The sequence below is a fragment of the Lepeophtheirus salmonis genome, chromosome 1 (assembly GCF_016086655.4).
Source record: "Lepeophtheirus salmonis chromosome 1, UVic_Lsal_1.4, whole genome shotgun sequence".
Taxonomy (NCBI): Eukaryota; Metazoa; Arthropoda; class Copepoda; order Siphonostomatoida; family Caligidae; genus Lepeophtheirus; species Lepeophtheirus salmonis.
In genome coordinates this window covers 2,217,212-2,234,697 of record NC_052131.2, presented here as the reverse complement: position 1 = coordinate 2,234,697, position 17,486 = coordinate 2,217,212, and the positions used below count along the sequence as shown (strand labels likewise).

The following is a 17,486-nucleotide window of genomic DNA, read 5'->3' as shown; positions in this document are numbered from 1 at the left end:
TGTATTTGCTTTATTTTAAGTTTTTTGCACTGTTTTAGACAAAAAAACCATGGGCCCTCAAGAAATACAATGGACACAAGTAATAAAGGTATTTTAAGATTAAAACATTGATGTTCGAGAATGTATTTTCAAATATTTCTTATGTGAAAATTGATTTGGAACGAATTTGCTGCTAGTTTAGGGGTTCTATTTCTATTTTGGTATACATGGTAGTCCCTAATTAGAGCTCTTTTAAAATAATTTGTTTTGGGATATTTAGTAAAAATACTTTTTTATAGCTATAGTCCTACAATTAACCAATGTCTCATATTATGCAATTTCCCTTCTTTTGAACAACTTGAAGGACACACCCTGTCTCTGACTAGTAGCTACCAATTACGCAAAACGTCTTTCGAAATTTTCACACACACAGCCTCTGTGGCTGGCATAAGCTAGTCCTGTCTGAGTGTGAAAACTGTACTGCCCTTCCCTTTGCCTATAGTCTACATCGTAAAGTAAGGGTGTATGTAGATCAGGCGAGGAGGGCGGATAAAAGTGTTCAAAAAGGTCTTTGCATGGGCAATATAAATACAAGCAATTTTATAATATTGAAGCTAATGAGACTCTAATTCTGAATCACTCTGAACTATGAAGTACTAACTTTTGTATAAATTGATCAATTTATGTAATTGATATTTGAAATAATTTATATTAACAAATAAAAACTGTAAAAGTTTTTTAATTCAAGGCTCAAAATTATTGACTCAAGTATTTGGACTTCTACAATATGTAAGTAAATTGATGTTTTATCAATGGAAAGGTGAAAAAAAATAAAAAATATCATAATGACTTATGATAATATTTGTGTCTTTGTTCCATTCTCACTGACAACTTTATCTCCAGTCAGTCTTAAACACCATGTACCAACATCCTGAATTGATTTTTTCTCTCTTCGTTCCCCCCTCTCTTCAAAATACTTACACAAAAGATTCTTGATTTTTTTATTTTTTTGGAACTTAACGACAAGTTCAAATAATAATAATCCTCCCTTTGTTGGATTAATTTATCGTTCCGTTGTAGTGATGGTGGCTTCAATCACTTTTTCCCCTATTTCTATAGTTATAGCAATAATACATAGTGCCTTATCAAAGTATATTCTATAATGAGATTGCTGTATTATGTTATCATCCAACGTCTGTATTATTATACTACTAAGAAGGGGGGGGAAAAGAAATAGATAAGTTTTGACTCATCATAAAGTTACCAGTCTCATAGGTAAGTAACAAAAATAAAACTTTTTTTTAAGTCTACTTTTACACCTATTTTATTGGGCTGATAGAAATCCACTATAAGGAATTTTGGAAATAGGTATTTTTACAGGACATGAAGTCAAAAACAAACTCCTGACCTTCCCTTTAAGGGAATTTTTGATTATATGAAAAACAAATCTAAGCCAACTTCATCTAATGGTTTTAAACATGAAAAAACTAAAAAATTTCATGTTCTGTACAATTTGCTTATGTATCTCTTAAAGTTGGCTACTTTTACAATTATGTGCATCAAACTAAAGTTAGTTTACATAGAATCAACCATATGATTTAGAGCAGCTACCTTTTTTAAGGGTTACTAATTCATTTGAATATTACGCGCTTTCATTTTGCTCTCATTTGATTAGTGCATTAGTTTTGACTTAAGTCTTTCCAAATTCACAGAATGTATCAACATTTCCACATTATCAATCCCTGTCCTGCAGAAAAATGAAACAGGGCCTTTTTGACGTCTTTAAGGGCCTCAAAGTGATCCGGAGCTTCGTCAGTTCCGGAGGTTCAAGAAGAACAACATAATTAAAGAAAGGCCGAAATCTGCATGGTACGACTTTGACGAGGAAAACATTTGTAAATTGTACCAAATTGCAAAGAAGGTAATGGACGCTGGGGAGAGGGGGAGGTCAATTTGAAGGATCCAGATTTCAATTAACCATATGTTGAAGCTGCATTTTTGTGACACCTATTACAAAAAGAATTATTCGTGATTGAGATTGCTCTAAAACATATTCCGAGTCTGTAAATCCAGGGGTTCTCATTCGGGGTAAGTTTTTGAACTTCCAAGAGTGAGTTGTAACATGTTTGGATGTATTAATAGTGTATAATGTAATAATTTATATAGTGGAAATGATTTTCTGACAAGTAGTAACAAGGTTGTGAGCCCCATACTTAATCATTAAATGTTGTAATCCACATCTTTAAACATAACTAAATTTATTCAACAACGTATTTAATGATTCCTTACAGAGCTATTTGACATGATGGACCAATAGCAAACCTCTCCCTTCTGTTAAAAAATGAAAATGATATTTACTAACTATAAACATATTAGAGACAATACTCGTTGAATAGTCCTTGAGCACGTGTATTTAAGGCCCATATGTTTGTACTTTAACATTTTCTTGAGATAGCAGAGTAATACATATATATATATATTTATTTTTTTTTTTTGGGGGAGGGAGTTTGTGGGTATACCTAGGTGTGAGTTGTCATGAAGTAAAGTCATGATAATCACGTTGGCCAAGGGAATGACTAAACTAAAAAAAGAAGAAATATAATATATTTTTTTATGGTCCATCAATTATTGATTTATTGAAGTGTAGAGGATCTCTTCTACACCTATGTATTTATGTACATAGGTAGTATAATAATCAAAATAGGTCCTCTTAATTATGAAATAAAGATAGAAAAATAAATATAAAAGTACGATAAAAGAATTAAAATTATTGTCATTTCAAGTTAGAGTATCATTTATCATATCTTTAAAGAATCAGTCATTCATGGAAAATTAATAATGAAGTTTATGGATATACATATGTTCGTAAGTACAACAACCCTCTATTTTTCGATTCAACCTCTTTTTATAAATTATAAAAAGATGAAAAAAACAACTTCTAAAAATATATCAAACAAATATGAAAATATTTTTTTTTACCTTCACCTCAAAAACGATTCAAAATGATGAGGTTATCAGATAAATCTCTGTTTATTTATGAATATATTTGGATAACTTTATTCAGGCTTACCGATACAATGCGCATACAATGTATTATATAAGTCTAGTATAGTAAGAAAATACATCCATAATAGGGTTTCTTATTTCCCAGGAAACAAATTTTTATATCATAGGATACCATTGGTGAATTATAAATATTGGGAAATTCAATTATTTATTTTTATATTTTAAGAAATAAAAGATAAAAACATATAAACTAGTCCTACCCATATAATGTTATGTTCTTAATTTGTACCATTATTCCTAATAATGCATAAGTTGGGTTTTACAGTTTTAGCTTTTTGAATTATATAATCCGATCCGACCCACAACAATAAATAATTTAATACCGGGGGTTCATTGAAATATGAACACTTACTAAGTTAATAAGTAATGAAGGTTGAGTAATTGAAATTAAATCAGATTTCGACATATTGAAGCATAAACAATTAGTTACGAAACAAAAGAAATCTGAGCTCTTTAACTTAGGTACAATTCTAGAAAATGAAACTTGAACGTAATCAACGAATTTCCATTCGCACACTCCAAGTAGTTGGGCGTCTCCAGGATCACTCTCTATGTCGTCAGCAAGTCCGGTCCAGTTCTGTCTGCATATCGGTCCTAAAATTATATTTTTAATTAGTTTTTTAATGAAAGTCTGGAGGACCGACGGTCTTATTGAACGGTCCCAACAACTAATAGGACTACTCCTATGACTGGTCTGGACCAAATAAATAATAACTGATTCATAACTACTCTTCACGTATATGAATATAAGATCTTCCGTTCCCTAACGATGTTTTTGTCTAAAAAGTTTGTTAAAGTTGCATGATGTATACAGTTTTAATTTTAGCAAGGAACCGTATTATTACGTACCTTTAATTCAACATAATAATTGTCAAAGTATCAATAGCCATCAGAAAATCCTACAACTTTGCAATAAATATAAGTACAGAGTTGATATTCTCTAGCAGTATACATTTGGGTTTTTTTTTTTTCAACTTTTCAAGAGTAAAATTGTAATTAAAAGTTTTGTGTGGACATTTATTTAACGAAATCATATGAAATTTGTCATCAACACAACGTTTATTCAATATGTGAGCCCTCAGCTTTCATAGTTGTCCAAATACGAGGCCTAAACCCCTTGCAAACCTTGATTACATAGTCAGACTTGAGCTAGGTCCACTTCTTCTTGATGAAAGCCTCTAGAGACAGGACACTCATGTGAGGAGTAACACACACCCTTTCCTCCAGACGGGCAAAGATAGAGTAGGCAAGGGATTCGCGTCTGTAGAGGAGGGCGACCACATGTTGATGTCCCAAAAGTCCACAAAGTTGTCTCTCAGGAAGATCTGGGCTACAGCAGTGCAATGACACGGGGCTCCGTCTTGAGTGAAGACAAAGTTGTCTCCGAACTTTTCTCTGGCCCAAGGTAGCACTTTCTTATCCAAAATTTCGATGTAAACATCTGCATTGAGCAGAAATGGGAGCAAAGCTTCATCAATGCCCAAAGCCAAGGTTCCGGCTGGATTTTTTATCTGAAGATATGTCTTACTGAATGGGAGACATTGTCTGGATGTTTTAATTGATGCAGCGGCTGTTCTGCTTATTCAAAGTGACATCAATAGTGAAAAAAAAAATTCATCAGAAAAGAAATAAACTTTGGCCAATTTTTTGTTGGCACTCAGAAAATTTATTTTTTGCTCGTTCCAACTGTCTCAGCTTGCTCTGTTCAGAGATATTATGTCTTGTTGTTGTGATTTTGCACGAATTTCATTCCGGATAGAAAGTAATAATATGTGTACCACAAGATCATCCCTTTCTGTCGAAGCAGTTTTCAATTGCATTAATTACCCTCATGCTCTCCTATGAATTTTTAATACTTACAAAGACGATGCAAATACACGAATATTTATTTGCATTTGGTCTTGGTTGATGACGAGGGACTTATTTTGTAACATTTATTTCAGGATTTATTGAAGTATTTCTCTTTTTGTATGTATATTGTATACTTTTTTTATAGTAACCTATGAACGAACGTCCTTGAGTTTTATACAACTTCTCAGAACATCATAAATCTCTGAGAACCCAATACTTATTAAAATGCCATTAATGAATTTTCATGTACATATGTTTAATATATTAACTATTCATTTATTTTCTCTTTACTTACTTTAAAACAAAATGGCCAAATGTGATGTAAGCTAGAGTAGATTCCTGGTCCACCTGATATCTTTTTCTCCTGCAAGATGATTCTGCAGAGGTGGTCACATAATCATTTTCTATCAATTTCCCTCGTTGTAATTTCATCCAATTGCAGAATTCCCCCTGTTAAATCATTTAATCGAGTTAGTTAGTTATAGAGTAATACTCAAGTTGACTAAACTTGACGTATGATGACGTATAAACGTAACCTCCATGAACTTCTAAATACACTTGTGTCTGTCCTTATTTCAGACTGAAGATAGAGTCCCGTCCAGTTTAGTCTCGGTCCACTTAAGTTCAGTCCTACAAACTTATATAGTTCGATCCTTGATGACGTCATTTAACTTTGTTTCTTCTATGTTTAATCAGTTCTAGTACTGACAGTCCCAAGGATCAGTTATAAGGCCGGACTGAACTGGACCAAATAAATAAGGACAACCACATCACTACTTTTAAAGTCGTATATGAACAATACTCTACTGACAGGGGTAGTGACATTATGTGTCAAAGTTGAAAAAAAGGATGTCACTCAGAATTTTTTATTATTTTGGTAGTGACTTTAAAAAGAATAGAAATGAAGGCTTTTTCTTTAAATATATATATATGTATGCATAAAAATTTATAAATAATAAATGCGTAATAATTAGTAGTTAAACTAGAAAGAGTTTTGTATTAGATATTACCAGCTTCTTGTTTGGTACAAGCGTACGTTCTCTGGTTCTGTAGAGTCATTGTGTGTAAGTATATAGGATTAATATATTAACCCTATAACGTCATAGGTATCATATTTTATACATGAGCTTTGCTGTCTTATATTTGATCAGTTTGATGATTTTTGGGTCCAAAAACTTCATGTATGCCATAGTAGAAGGGAAATGTTATAAGTAAGAAATTTGCTTTTTTTTTCTTCCAACTTAATTAAATGCAAATCTCTTACTTATGACCTTTCAGTTATGCAAACGTATTGTCTCATAAGAAAAGTGCTAAAACCACGTGTTTTTGAAAAAAAAACCCGAATTTTAGAGGTAATAAACGTAGAAAATAATTGATTTTGTTATAAACCTTAGTAAAAACAGTTTGTCAGTTGCTTTCAATTAAAAAAAAACCTTTAACCTTTCGAACCAAAAACATCTTGATTAAAAGATATCAAAAAAACAAAAAAGTTTTTCTCTTTAGAAATGGACATGAATTTTAATCTCCAAAAATCAACAATTAATCTAGAGGTATTATAGGGTTAAGGATTTTTGATTGCAATAATAAGATTTTAACATTTGGCAACTCATTAGTAAATCTAACTTTTATATTTAAATTAAAAAATAAAACATCACCTGTTGACTCATGAATTTTTGTTTTATTTGTTGTAAATATTTCTGCAAACTTGTTGAGTAATTCACCAATTATGGTTCAAAAATTTGTACAGTTATATGAAATGTGGAATATCCTAGAAGAAAAAAAATGAGGGATTTTTTCATGCTTATGAATCATGGGTTACACAGAGCAAAATATTCATCAATTCCGTATAAATAAATTCAAGGCTAAATACATTGTTGGATGATTTTTTTTACTCAAAAGTAGATTCAAAAATCTATTTTACCAATATGTAATAATCAAAACAAAATGTGAATATAAATGTTTTCATGAGTCGAACATTTTTGTAATTTTATTTAATTACAGAAATAAATGATTATCAGTTTAAGCCGAACTAAACAGTTTGGTAAGTTCTCTTATGTAAATATATGAAGGTTTTTTTTATATTAACTAGTAGTATTGGATAATTATCGAGTATTACAAGAACTTTTAATAAATTGACTCTATTAAATTTGGCAATTCCCTACAAATTACTTAAATTGGATAAATATATATTATTTTGTGAAAAATTTGACTAAAAAGAAGAGTTGGTTTATTATTAAAAAGGAGAACTATAAAGAATAAACAAGAATTTGTGAAAACTTTCAAAAACTCGAGCTTGACTGAACTCGAAAATGATATAATGTTTGTTCTCAGCCGAACTCAACTCTACACATACATCAAAACTCGAACTCAACTTAGGACGAAAATTTTGACTCAAATCAATACTAGTACTAACTAATTGCATGGTGTTGGGAGATATTTGTAAACGTGTTGATCCTTTTTTAGATCTGAAGAATGCAGTACAGTTCAGTCTTGGTCTGGTCCAGTGCAGGTCTGTGTAACTGTCCTAAAATGATGGCGTAACTCAACTGTATTTCTTCTTTTTAATCAGTTCTAGTACTGAAACTATTGAGAACCGGTCCGACTGATAGCACCAGTTTTAGGACTGGAATAAATAAGGATTGACATAACACTATGTTTACAGCTCTAATACTATCTGCTTTGTGTACTATTTGCAATGCCTGTACAAGTTGTAACTTGTACAGGCATTGCAATCCAATAATTGTAAATAAATTTGAAAAATCTGCCATTAAAATGTTTCGCATCATTTTTGGGTTATAATTTGTACAATTTGCATGTATGTAGTTCTCAAACAAACAGTATTTCAACGTAGGTATTTATGCAATACTTTTATTCCTTATAAAAATCATCATTTTCTTTTGCATAAATTAGAGAAGAGTAGTTAAATTGTACTCACTACCAAATATAGGCACCTCATTCATCAATTATGGCCTCTAATCTGATTTGTATGCTGAATCACCTTGAGAAAATAAATACTTTTGCAACATCATGTATAAGATATATGTACATATGTATATTAAACTCATTTCTAAATATAGGTTATTTTGTTTCGGAAGTGTTGGAAGGACATGATCCAACAATGTACTGCGTTAAATGTGTACTTTTTATAACAAAATATCTTTTAAAAGCTTATTTCAAAGTTTAAAAAAATGTATATTTAAAAAAAAAAAATATATATATATGTATCAATATTTTCTATCAAATGGGTGTTATTATTTTTTTCCTTTCATTAGTTACGAGTAGCAATTGTTACATATAATTATTGACAACATGAGGGGGTTAAATGGTTTTTTTAGTTTTAGGGATGTACTTTACTACAATCAAAACACCTTAGCCGTCCATCAGCAATGTGGATGTCATAAAGAGTATATTGAATAGAGATATGCACTTTTCCACTTTCAAAACACTTTCATCCCTGTTAGTAAACGGGATATTGTACACCCCGAGATTTATCAAAATACTTCATATTCCTTTGAATCTACACTTTATCACCAATACTTCTCAATATACTCCTGAATCATTAAATCAGATTATATGTTATTTATCTTGATAATGTCTTGTTTAGGATATACTATTCTTATACATATTTAGCAAATTTTCTATGAATGTTTATTATATTTAACAATTGACAATTTTTAGGTACCAAAGCTATTTTTTGCATAAAATTGTGAAATTTACAACTACAAAGGCGATTAGCAACCTCTAAAAATGTAAAAAATATTTTAAAAAAAAGATAATAAATAAAAGGCCGTGAATTTAAAAATAAAAGGAAGAATTAGTCATATTTTCTATATGTTAGGAATAAAATTAATATCTGTTTTGGAAAAGCATTGTTGCTACAAACTTTATTGGATTTTATTTCATTTAAACAGAATACAATGGGATGCCTCAACACGAAATAAATATCATGAAAAATAGGAAATCCCAATGATATTTTATACTTGACACATTAATACTTCCTAATATATCATTAACACATTTTAGTAAATTATGGGGTTTATGTTCAAATTTCCAGCTTTTATTTAGAAATATATATAATGATTTTTACTATAGTTTTAAACATTGAATTTAGTTATGTGACATTATTGGGCCCCAAAATGACCTTTCAAATATAATCATTGACATATTTGAACCTTTCACTTTGATAGATAATTTTTGTGACATTTAAGTGTTATTTGTAGTGATTGCAAAAGTTGAATAATAAGATTTTATATAGGGAAATAAAAGATGCTATACCGTAGAGTACAAATTTAGTCCAAACTTATTTTTGGGGGAAAAATTATTATTGAAAACGTGTCATTTTATTATGGTGTTAGTAATTTATATTCCGCATATTAACCTAAATATATGTTAACTTATTTTAATTTTGGTGATAAGTGTAATTCAAAAGTTTATATAGTTAACACATCACTATTTTAACAGAGTGGAGTTATAAACAATATATTTTAGTGGCACTGACTGTTGTTTATTAATATGGATTCATATTAATTATATGTAGAAAAATAATTGCTTTTAAGTGGCTTACATTGAAAAACCCCTTCTCTAATAAGTAATAATAAGATTCTCACTAGATACATCGGCATTCTTAACCGGCTCGGATTAAACAGATTTCTCCCTCGTGTTGATACGAAACTTTTATAAACTGAATAAAAGAAATCCTGCATCGTTTTGAAAACGTTGACGTGTGAATGGGGCCTTAGATTACACAGTGCACAAAAATCAATATACTTACACAAGATTTTGCCTGTTGTGGGGAAACATACATTCTAAATTTCACAGGGAAAAGATATCCTAAGTTTTGACGAGTTACAAGTTTTTAACGAGCTTGACCAGCACATCACAGATGCATAAACCATATGTATATTATTTTCCTTTAATTATGACAGGTAGTTTTTGCGACCTTTGAGTTTAATTTACGGTGTCTCCATAGGATTCATCAGAATATTACATAAAAGAAATAGAAGATATTAAAATGGAACGTTGTATCTAAATGAACAACGCGCTTGGAAGCAAATCATTATAGCTTGATTTAATGTTGACGGAGCACTTATATGGTGTGTGTATTTTTTTGGTTGTAATATTCATTTCTAATGTTCCTGTCGTGTCAATAATAAGGATGTTTCTTCATATTTTTTCTCATATAAATACAAGACTAAGGAAAATATAAGCAGCGCCTATGAATGACTAAGCAGAATTGATAAAACGTCTTCTTAAAACGTTGGAAGTCAAATAATGTACATATATACATATATGTATATATATCTATGTAAAAGTCATGATACAAGGAGGGTACAGATGGCATAAGAACGATGAAGAATAGGGAAAAAACAACAAAAATCTATCCAAGAAATCAAAGCCTCTCATATCACTCCCTTGCTACTACCCATTACAAATTCATCAGCGTGTTCTTTCTACCCTAAGTATCAATGTACGATGTAACATATGAAGAGATGATTTAATATTATAATAATATGTACATACAGCATTCAATCTATGAAAAATGACTTTTAATAATCTGAATAAGATGTTAAGTTATTAATGTTTCCTTTCATAGAATCATCGTTTCTCTGAGACGAAGAAGGTTTCTATGCCTTGTACATAGTACCTAAATATATTTCTTTAGCGGTATCCTGTTTGTATTGGATTTCATGGGATTTTTAGACATATAGCGTCCAGGGACTTTTTTATAAATTTATGAGACAGTTGAGGTTCGACGTATAAAAATAGTAAAATAAAAAAAAATAGTTTTATAATTTTGTTAAAACAAGATTAAAAACATTAAAAAACACACACACACAATATTTTATTCTCAAAATATCGGCCCTTTCCTCCAAAAAAACAGACACTGATTTTGAAATAAGAATAGGATCATCTTAGTATGGAAAATCCATGTTCTTTGTTGAGATGCAACTTTTAAAGATATATATTTATGGGCTTTTTGAATCAACAAAAATGGTGTGCAACGAAGCATTCAAAAATGAGTACTTACAGAGATTGGTAGAAACCAACTTTTTATTTAATGAATCACATAAAGGAAGCGTATAAAGTTAAGAAATAATTGAATGTGAGACTTCTTGAGAAATATTTTTGTAATTTCTCGTTGATGAAAACCTCTGAGAAATTGGGGGAAAAAAGGATCCTGAGATCATGGAAGAGAAATCCAAATAGCTGCAATGTAGGTTCTACATATTATCAATTACTTTGAATACTTTTATAATATCAATACAATTCCATTAATAAAGCTTATATAAAAAATGATTAAATGTAAGATTTCCCGAAAAGTTGATTTATTTCTTGTGAATTTATCTTAGGTGTAAAACTTTGTAGAAATCCTAGAAGAGAACTCTTAGTCTATATATGTATGTGTAATCCTTCCAGTTCAGTAGTCTTTTGAAGGCACATACCCTTTGACTTCCCCCCAAATAACTTAGTGCAAAATGAGTCGATTTTTTTAAAGCATGGATTTCAAATACTGTCGTGTTAAATAATAATTATTAGATAGAATTTGAGGTTGGAGAAAAACAAGTAAAAAGTATGTAGGAGCAGATTTTTTTGGATCTAACGCTTGTTATATGTTTGTTCCTAATTTGGAAGGTTGAAATAATGGTTTTTAATTACCTTAACCATGATTTGCAAATATGACTTGCTAATACTTACCTATGCATGTAAACTGTAATATCTTGTCACATGTCACATATTAAGTACAAATGAACGTTCGTTTTCTGATTTCTTTTTGTAATGTGTACATCAATTTTTTCCTTTATTTTATGTCACAGCCTTTGATCTTAAAATAAATAGAGAAAAGACCCAACATCACTTGGTATTTGACCAATTCTTTCAAAATATAGATGGGTACATACTTATAACTATAGTATTAAATCATTTATAACGATACTCAACTAAAAGGATATTGAAACCAGTAGATGTAAAGCTATTGTACTATTAAAAAATGATCAACTAATGGCGTAACCCCCCAAATTTCAGAAATGAGAACATTCTTTTTTATACAACAAATCAAAAGTGAAAATTGTATATTATGACGTCATCCAATTCCTGATTTAGCCCATCCGGGAATAGGGAATATTTCTTCAATGTAAAATTGAAGTTTAACTTCTCGAGTTACATCCATTGAAAAAATTGAAATGACATTAAAGAAACATAAAACCATAAACTCAGTTTGTAATTGCCCAAATCTTCTCAACTACAGAGTTGTATTATTCAATAACATTTGTGAACTATCCATGCCTTAACAAGAGCTAATTCTGATACAACCAATCACCGTTCAGAACACTGATAAGGGAAAAGGAAGACTGCAAGGGTTATGTGAAAAGTATATACACATGTAGGAGAGGGGGATGGGAGTGCCTACTTGCAAACAGTTTTTATACATGCCCCTTGAGGGATGAAGGCTCTGACAGATATAAGAAACTTAAAAACAAATTGATACATAGTTCATGAAAAGTGGAATTAGTTCAAGGAAATGTGTCTCTTGTGCCGTGTAGTCGTTCTTCATATGTAATTAAATACAACAATATATTAGATATATAGGTACTTAACTATTATTATTTATCCAATGTCTACTTCACATCCAGCCTGCTCTGAAATGATTGTTTTGAAAGAAAAGCAAAACATTTTCTCATACACTCGAATGTAACAAATTATAAGCTTTTATTCATACTATGATTCTAGTACTACACATGGAGTTATAGTAAATATTATACCTAAATAAATCAGAAAGAGAGATGGGGTAAAATGTGATGAGGTAATGAATCATAATTTAGAGGAAGGGGGGAGTTAAAGACAGACAGGAATAGGTTGTTGATATATATACAATGTATTATTTAAAGGAAATTTGTATGCAAATAATATAATATGTATTATAAACCTATTTTACGTTGTATATTTTTCTTTACAGAACAATAACGATACAAACCGTGATTTACTCCTTTGTGGAAGTCTTCCAGATTTACTACGAATAATACCTAAAGGTCATGTCTCTGAAGTACGAAATCGATTTATAGTCGGCGCATCTCCCCCGTCGTCATCGTCGCCAGTTAAGAGACGGCGCGCAATTGATGGGGGGAAATATGATGTTGGTGCTCAACCATTTACCCCTCCGCGTACAACGCCTTCATCATCATCATCGTGTACCAGGAGCGGTGGTCCGTCTTCCTCTACTACTACTAATAGTCAGTCTTTATTATTCCTTCGACTGAAAGAAGGTGTCTTGAAATCCAGTAAATATATTAATAAAAGTAGTACTAACAACTCTGATCGGGTTTTATTAAACAAGTGCTCTAAATCCTCCATAGTTAATTGTTTATCATCCACATCCAAGAGTCATCCCAGCACACATTCCACTCCGGACCTATTGCTCATTCGACAAGAATTAACAACAAGCTCAAGAAATCAACAGCATGACTATACTTTGAAACAAGTGCCTCATCCTTCCTTTTATCCCTCAGAATCCTCTCAGCATTCATCAGTGAAACTAAGATATCGGACAAGCATACGAATCATGGTCCGTCCGGATCATATTCATAATACACGATCAGAGTCTGCTGAGCGAACAGACAGAAGAAAGAACTCTAAATTCATGGGGAAAGGAAATATGGGTAATAATAACCCGATCCCCATACGAGCCATTGTCAAAGAGCAATTTAGGTAAGGGCTGCACTACTTTTCATTCTGACGCTCAACATAAATACATGCATACGTAGATATAGATATGTTATAACATAGGAAAACTCAAGTCAAACGTAAAAAGGGATGTACATACATTCATCCATCTATACAATACGAGTATAAAGGACTAAAGTAACCCTTTTTGAACATTATTTTTTATTGCTCACCTGGGGCAGAGGAGCCTAGTTTATGAGTACATACATATGTGCATAAGTACATTCCCAGTGTACAACTATGTTCTTTTACCCTCTATTTTCATATTCATTAAATTTTTTTGACCTTTTTTATTTATTAGGAAGAGAGAGAAAGAGTTGAAAAAAAAAAAAAAATGCTGTCCATGTGATTTATTATCATTTCCATAAATTATTGCTTCCCCCCCCCCTATCCATTTAATTTGCCAAATCTCCTACCTCTGAAAAAATATTTTTATGACTTTATTGCAATGAGCAAACCTTTCAATATAAAAGTATATATTAAAATAAATGTCATTTGAAACATCTTCATTCCCGACCTACTCGACAGCTTAACCTTTCCATGAAAAAATGACTCATTTCTAATTAAGTTCCAATTTTATTCATGTATTGTTTCAGTATATGTGGTGTGAGTAACTATAAAAACAATCTTAAAAAGGATTAATTCCCATCATATTTTTATCGTCATATATTGTATGTACATCCAGTCTTATATTTCATACACACATTTTGGTCACTTGCAGACTTTTTATTCAAATTTCTAGAATGAGTTGAGATGTCTTAGAATGCTAAATATTGTTTTAATTCTTTGTTTGATCCATGATACTTAATTTGACCCCAAAATGGCTCTTTTCAAATAAAACCAATCAATTTGTAATTATTAACACCCCTGTAACATCCCTTCAAATCCTGATGTGTGTATTTCACTAGGGAATTTAGTCCCCCACAACTTCAAACGTATATTTGAACAATGTGTAACTTTATTAGTTCTTAGTATGTGTTACATATGATACTATGAGCATCAGTGAAGGGAATGGATAATTGTATACCAGTAACTTTTCTTAGGGGTAGATAAGTAATAAGAACGTCCAAAAAATTATTTAAAATCTGGATGATTAATTCCAAAATTGGTTAATAACCCAGAAACTAATGAAGTACTATCCCAAAAAATTGATAGATGATGTACTGGCTGAAAACTTGAAACTTACACACTTGTATTATATTGATTTGAGAGGTTCTATTTGAGGAAATTAGAACTGTCTGTAACTGTATAGGTAGCCATGTATCTTAAGTACCTGCTGCTGTTTGATTTTTTTAAATCAGATGATAAATGTCATCGTAGCTAGATTCAAGGCTTATGTCATCAATTCTCCTTTGTGCGGGGCATACTCCAATAGAGGCTGACGAGAATGGCTCGTAAGATGATCTACCATGTTAAGAAAAGGCTAGACCACAACGAGGTCATAGAAAGGACGGACAGTTCCAGAAAAATCCCCAGCATTAATTGAAGTGCTCTCAAGGACGCCCCTGATCTGGTTCCTGGAGGGTAACAGGCTCAGAGCAGCCACGTACATGGACGTTTTTAAGGTCAACCTGCTCTCCTAGGTCCAAGCAAATTTCCCCGACAGCAACGTCGTCTTTCAGCAAGATGGGGCCCTGACCACACTGGGAAAATTACTCAGACCTTCTGAGCTAACAACATTACTTTCTGGGACAAGTGAATGTGGCCACTATACAGTCCGGATGTCAACCCAGTCGCACATCGGACACCTGTCACCCCAATGTTGAAGTCATGAAGGCCTCCGTCGACGAGGAGTGGGTTGCCAAGGGCCCAAACTTATTTGTAATACTTGCAACTATTTTTGTAAGAGGCTTGTCGCCATCTGTGAGGCGAATGGCGGCCATATAGAATAAATCAATTTGATATTGGCTATCTATCAAAAAATATTAATAAAGTTTTTTGCTAAAAGTATAATTAAAGAATGACAAACTATTTTCATTTTTCTTTCCATGTGTGTAAGTTTCAAGTTTTCACCTGGTATAAATAAGTGATTCAGCTCTAGACACACTGAGTCTTTATTTTTCATGAATTTTTGAGAAATTACGAATTTATATTGAAGGTGGAACAAAAGATAATTTGTTCCCTAGGGTTTAAACTATCCCAGATAAATAAGGGAGGGCTGACTGCAATTTGCAGACTTCCCAAGGATTAAGAAGAATAATATCCTGATAGAAATTGAGGCTTAAAATTTCTCAAAAATACAAATCTAACCCAGACTCAATTTTGAGAAAAATCCTTCTAGCTTGGTTTTTTGTTGACGAGCCAGAAATACGTTTTATGCTACACATTTCCATTCGCTTGTAGATTAATTAATTATAATTAATTATCAGCCATTGTCGGCTTTTTTGTGTGTGCTTTGTGTTTTTGATAAGTCTTTGTGATGTTTCTGAGGAATGTTTGATCAGATCAAGGACACATATCCTTGATTAAATGTACTCACTACTCGTAACACTACCTATTATTTTAATGTTCAAAAGATATCAAATTTAATTATCTGCTTATACATATCCCACTTAATTATTTTCTTCTCTATATACACTTTGCATATCTTAATGGCTGAGTATTTTTAGTCATTCAATAAAGATTGTCCTTTTGTGAGTAACAACAGGAATAAAAATCAATTACGAACAGTTGAATCAAATAGCATTAATTGTGTACGAGTATATAGCATAAAATACCATTGTGCATAACATGTTACTCTATGATAAGGGCATAATTCAGTTATCTTATCGGGTTAAATGGGTATAAATCCTTTGTTTTGTCATTGAGACTTAAGGATTAATGAATTACAGGGTGTTTTTGTTCATTTTTTGTTTTAGATTTAGATGTACATAATATGTTATTTTCCCTTTAAGAAGAAACACATAAGTTAATAGGAATTATGAATGCTTATCCATAGTAACAACTAGACATATATTTTACAGCAATACATTATAGTATTACAATTATAATATTATATCATTTTTCCTATAATGGCCAATTATCCAGTTTTTTTTTAGAGGGGGGCGAGTATTTGCTGTATTGTTTTTGCTTTTATTGTAAATAGGGTATTATTTTGTCTCTGTTACACTCAAATTCTGCAAACAAAGACAATAATGTGCTGTAAACTTATAGTTAACTATTAGTTTGTATCTATGACAGTCTAAAACAGCTCAATAACTCCGCCGAAATAATTTCCCGGACTCTTCAAGATATTTGATGCATTTTCTAACCTCATTTGTACATATTTATCCATAAAAAACATTCACCATTTATCCATGAAAGTAATTAACTACACTATTCAACTGAAAAAAGGTCCTGAGATCGTAAAAGACTGAATTTTATAGAATTTTAGCCCTTGATTCCAAATATGGCCGTATTTTTCTCACTATTTGAGACTCGAATTCTTCAGACAAAGGGCACTTATTGCTACGAACTTCCACATTGTTCAACAAAAAAATATCTATTACTTTTAATTATAATTCGATAAATGTAATTTTACCCGAAAAATGTTTGATAGTTTTTGTATAGGATTTTCTATCTAAATAAAAGTATTTAAAAAGATGTCTCATGAACAAAATAGGCTGAACTTAATGGATTGTGATCATTTGATTCCTAATATTGTCTTGGTTTTTTCAATCAAATTCTAATACTGACTCTTTAGAAAAAGGGATAAATTTTGCAGTATTGTCGTTATTTTTCTAGTCAAATTAAAAAAATATATCAAAAATCTTTTTTAATTTCTTTATTGGGTTCAGAACTCGAGTTATTTCTGTTTAAATTTGAAAATTAATGTTTTTTCTCTTCAAAGGCTAATAGCTGTAAGAAAAGAGTTATTCAAGAAAGTGTCAAAA

At 31.2% G+C, this 17,486-nt stretch overlaps 1 protein-coding gene across 2 annotated transcripts in view; it reads left to right on the top strand.

Annotated features, from left to right (window-relative positions):
- LOC121113815 (uncharacterized) overlaps nt 1-17,486 on the top strand; it is a 140,198-nt gene that overhangs the window by 111,688 nt on the left and 11,024 nt on the right. Inside the window, exons 3-4 of one of the 2 annotated variants that reach the window (XM_040707690.2) lie at nt 12,851-13,172; nt 13,248-13,599. In XM_040707690.2, the coding sequence (XP_040563624.1) occupies nt 12,851-13,172; nt 13,248-13,599 (674 nt within the window). Of the gene's footprint in view, nt 1-12,850; nt 13,600-17,486 lie in introns of both variants that reach the window. The other variant, XM_040707684.2, reaches the window with a different exon arrangement.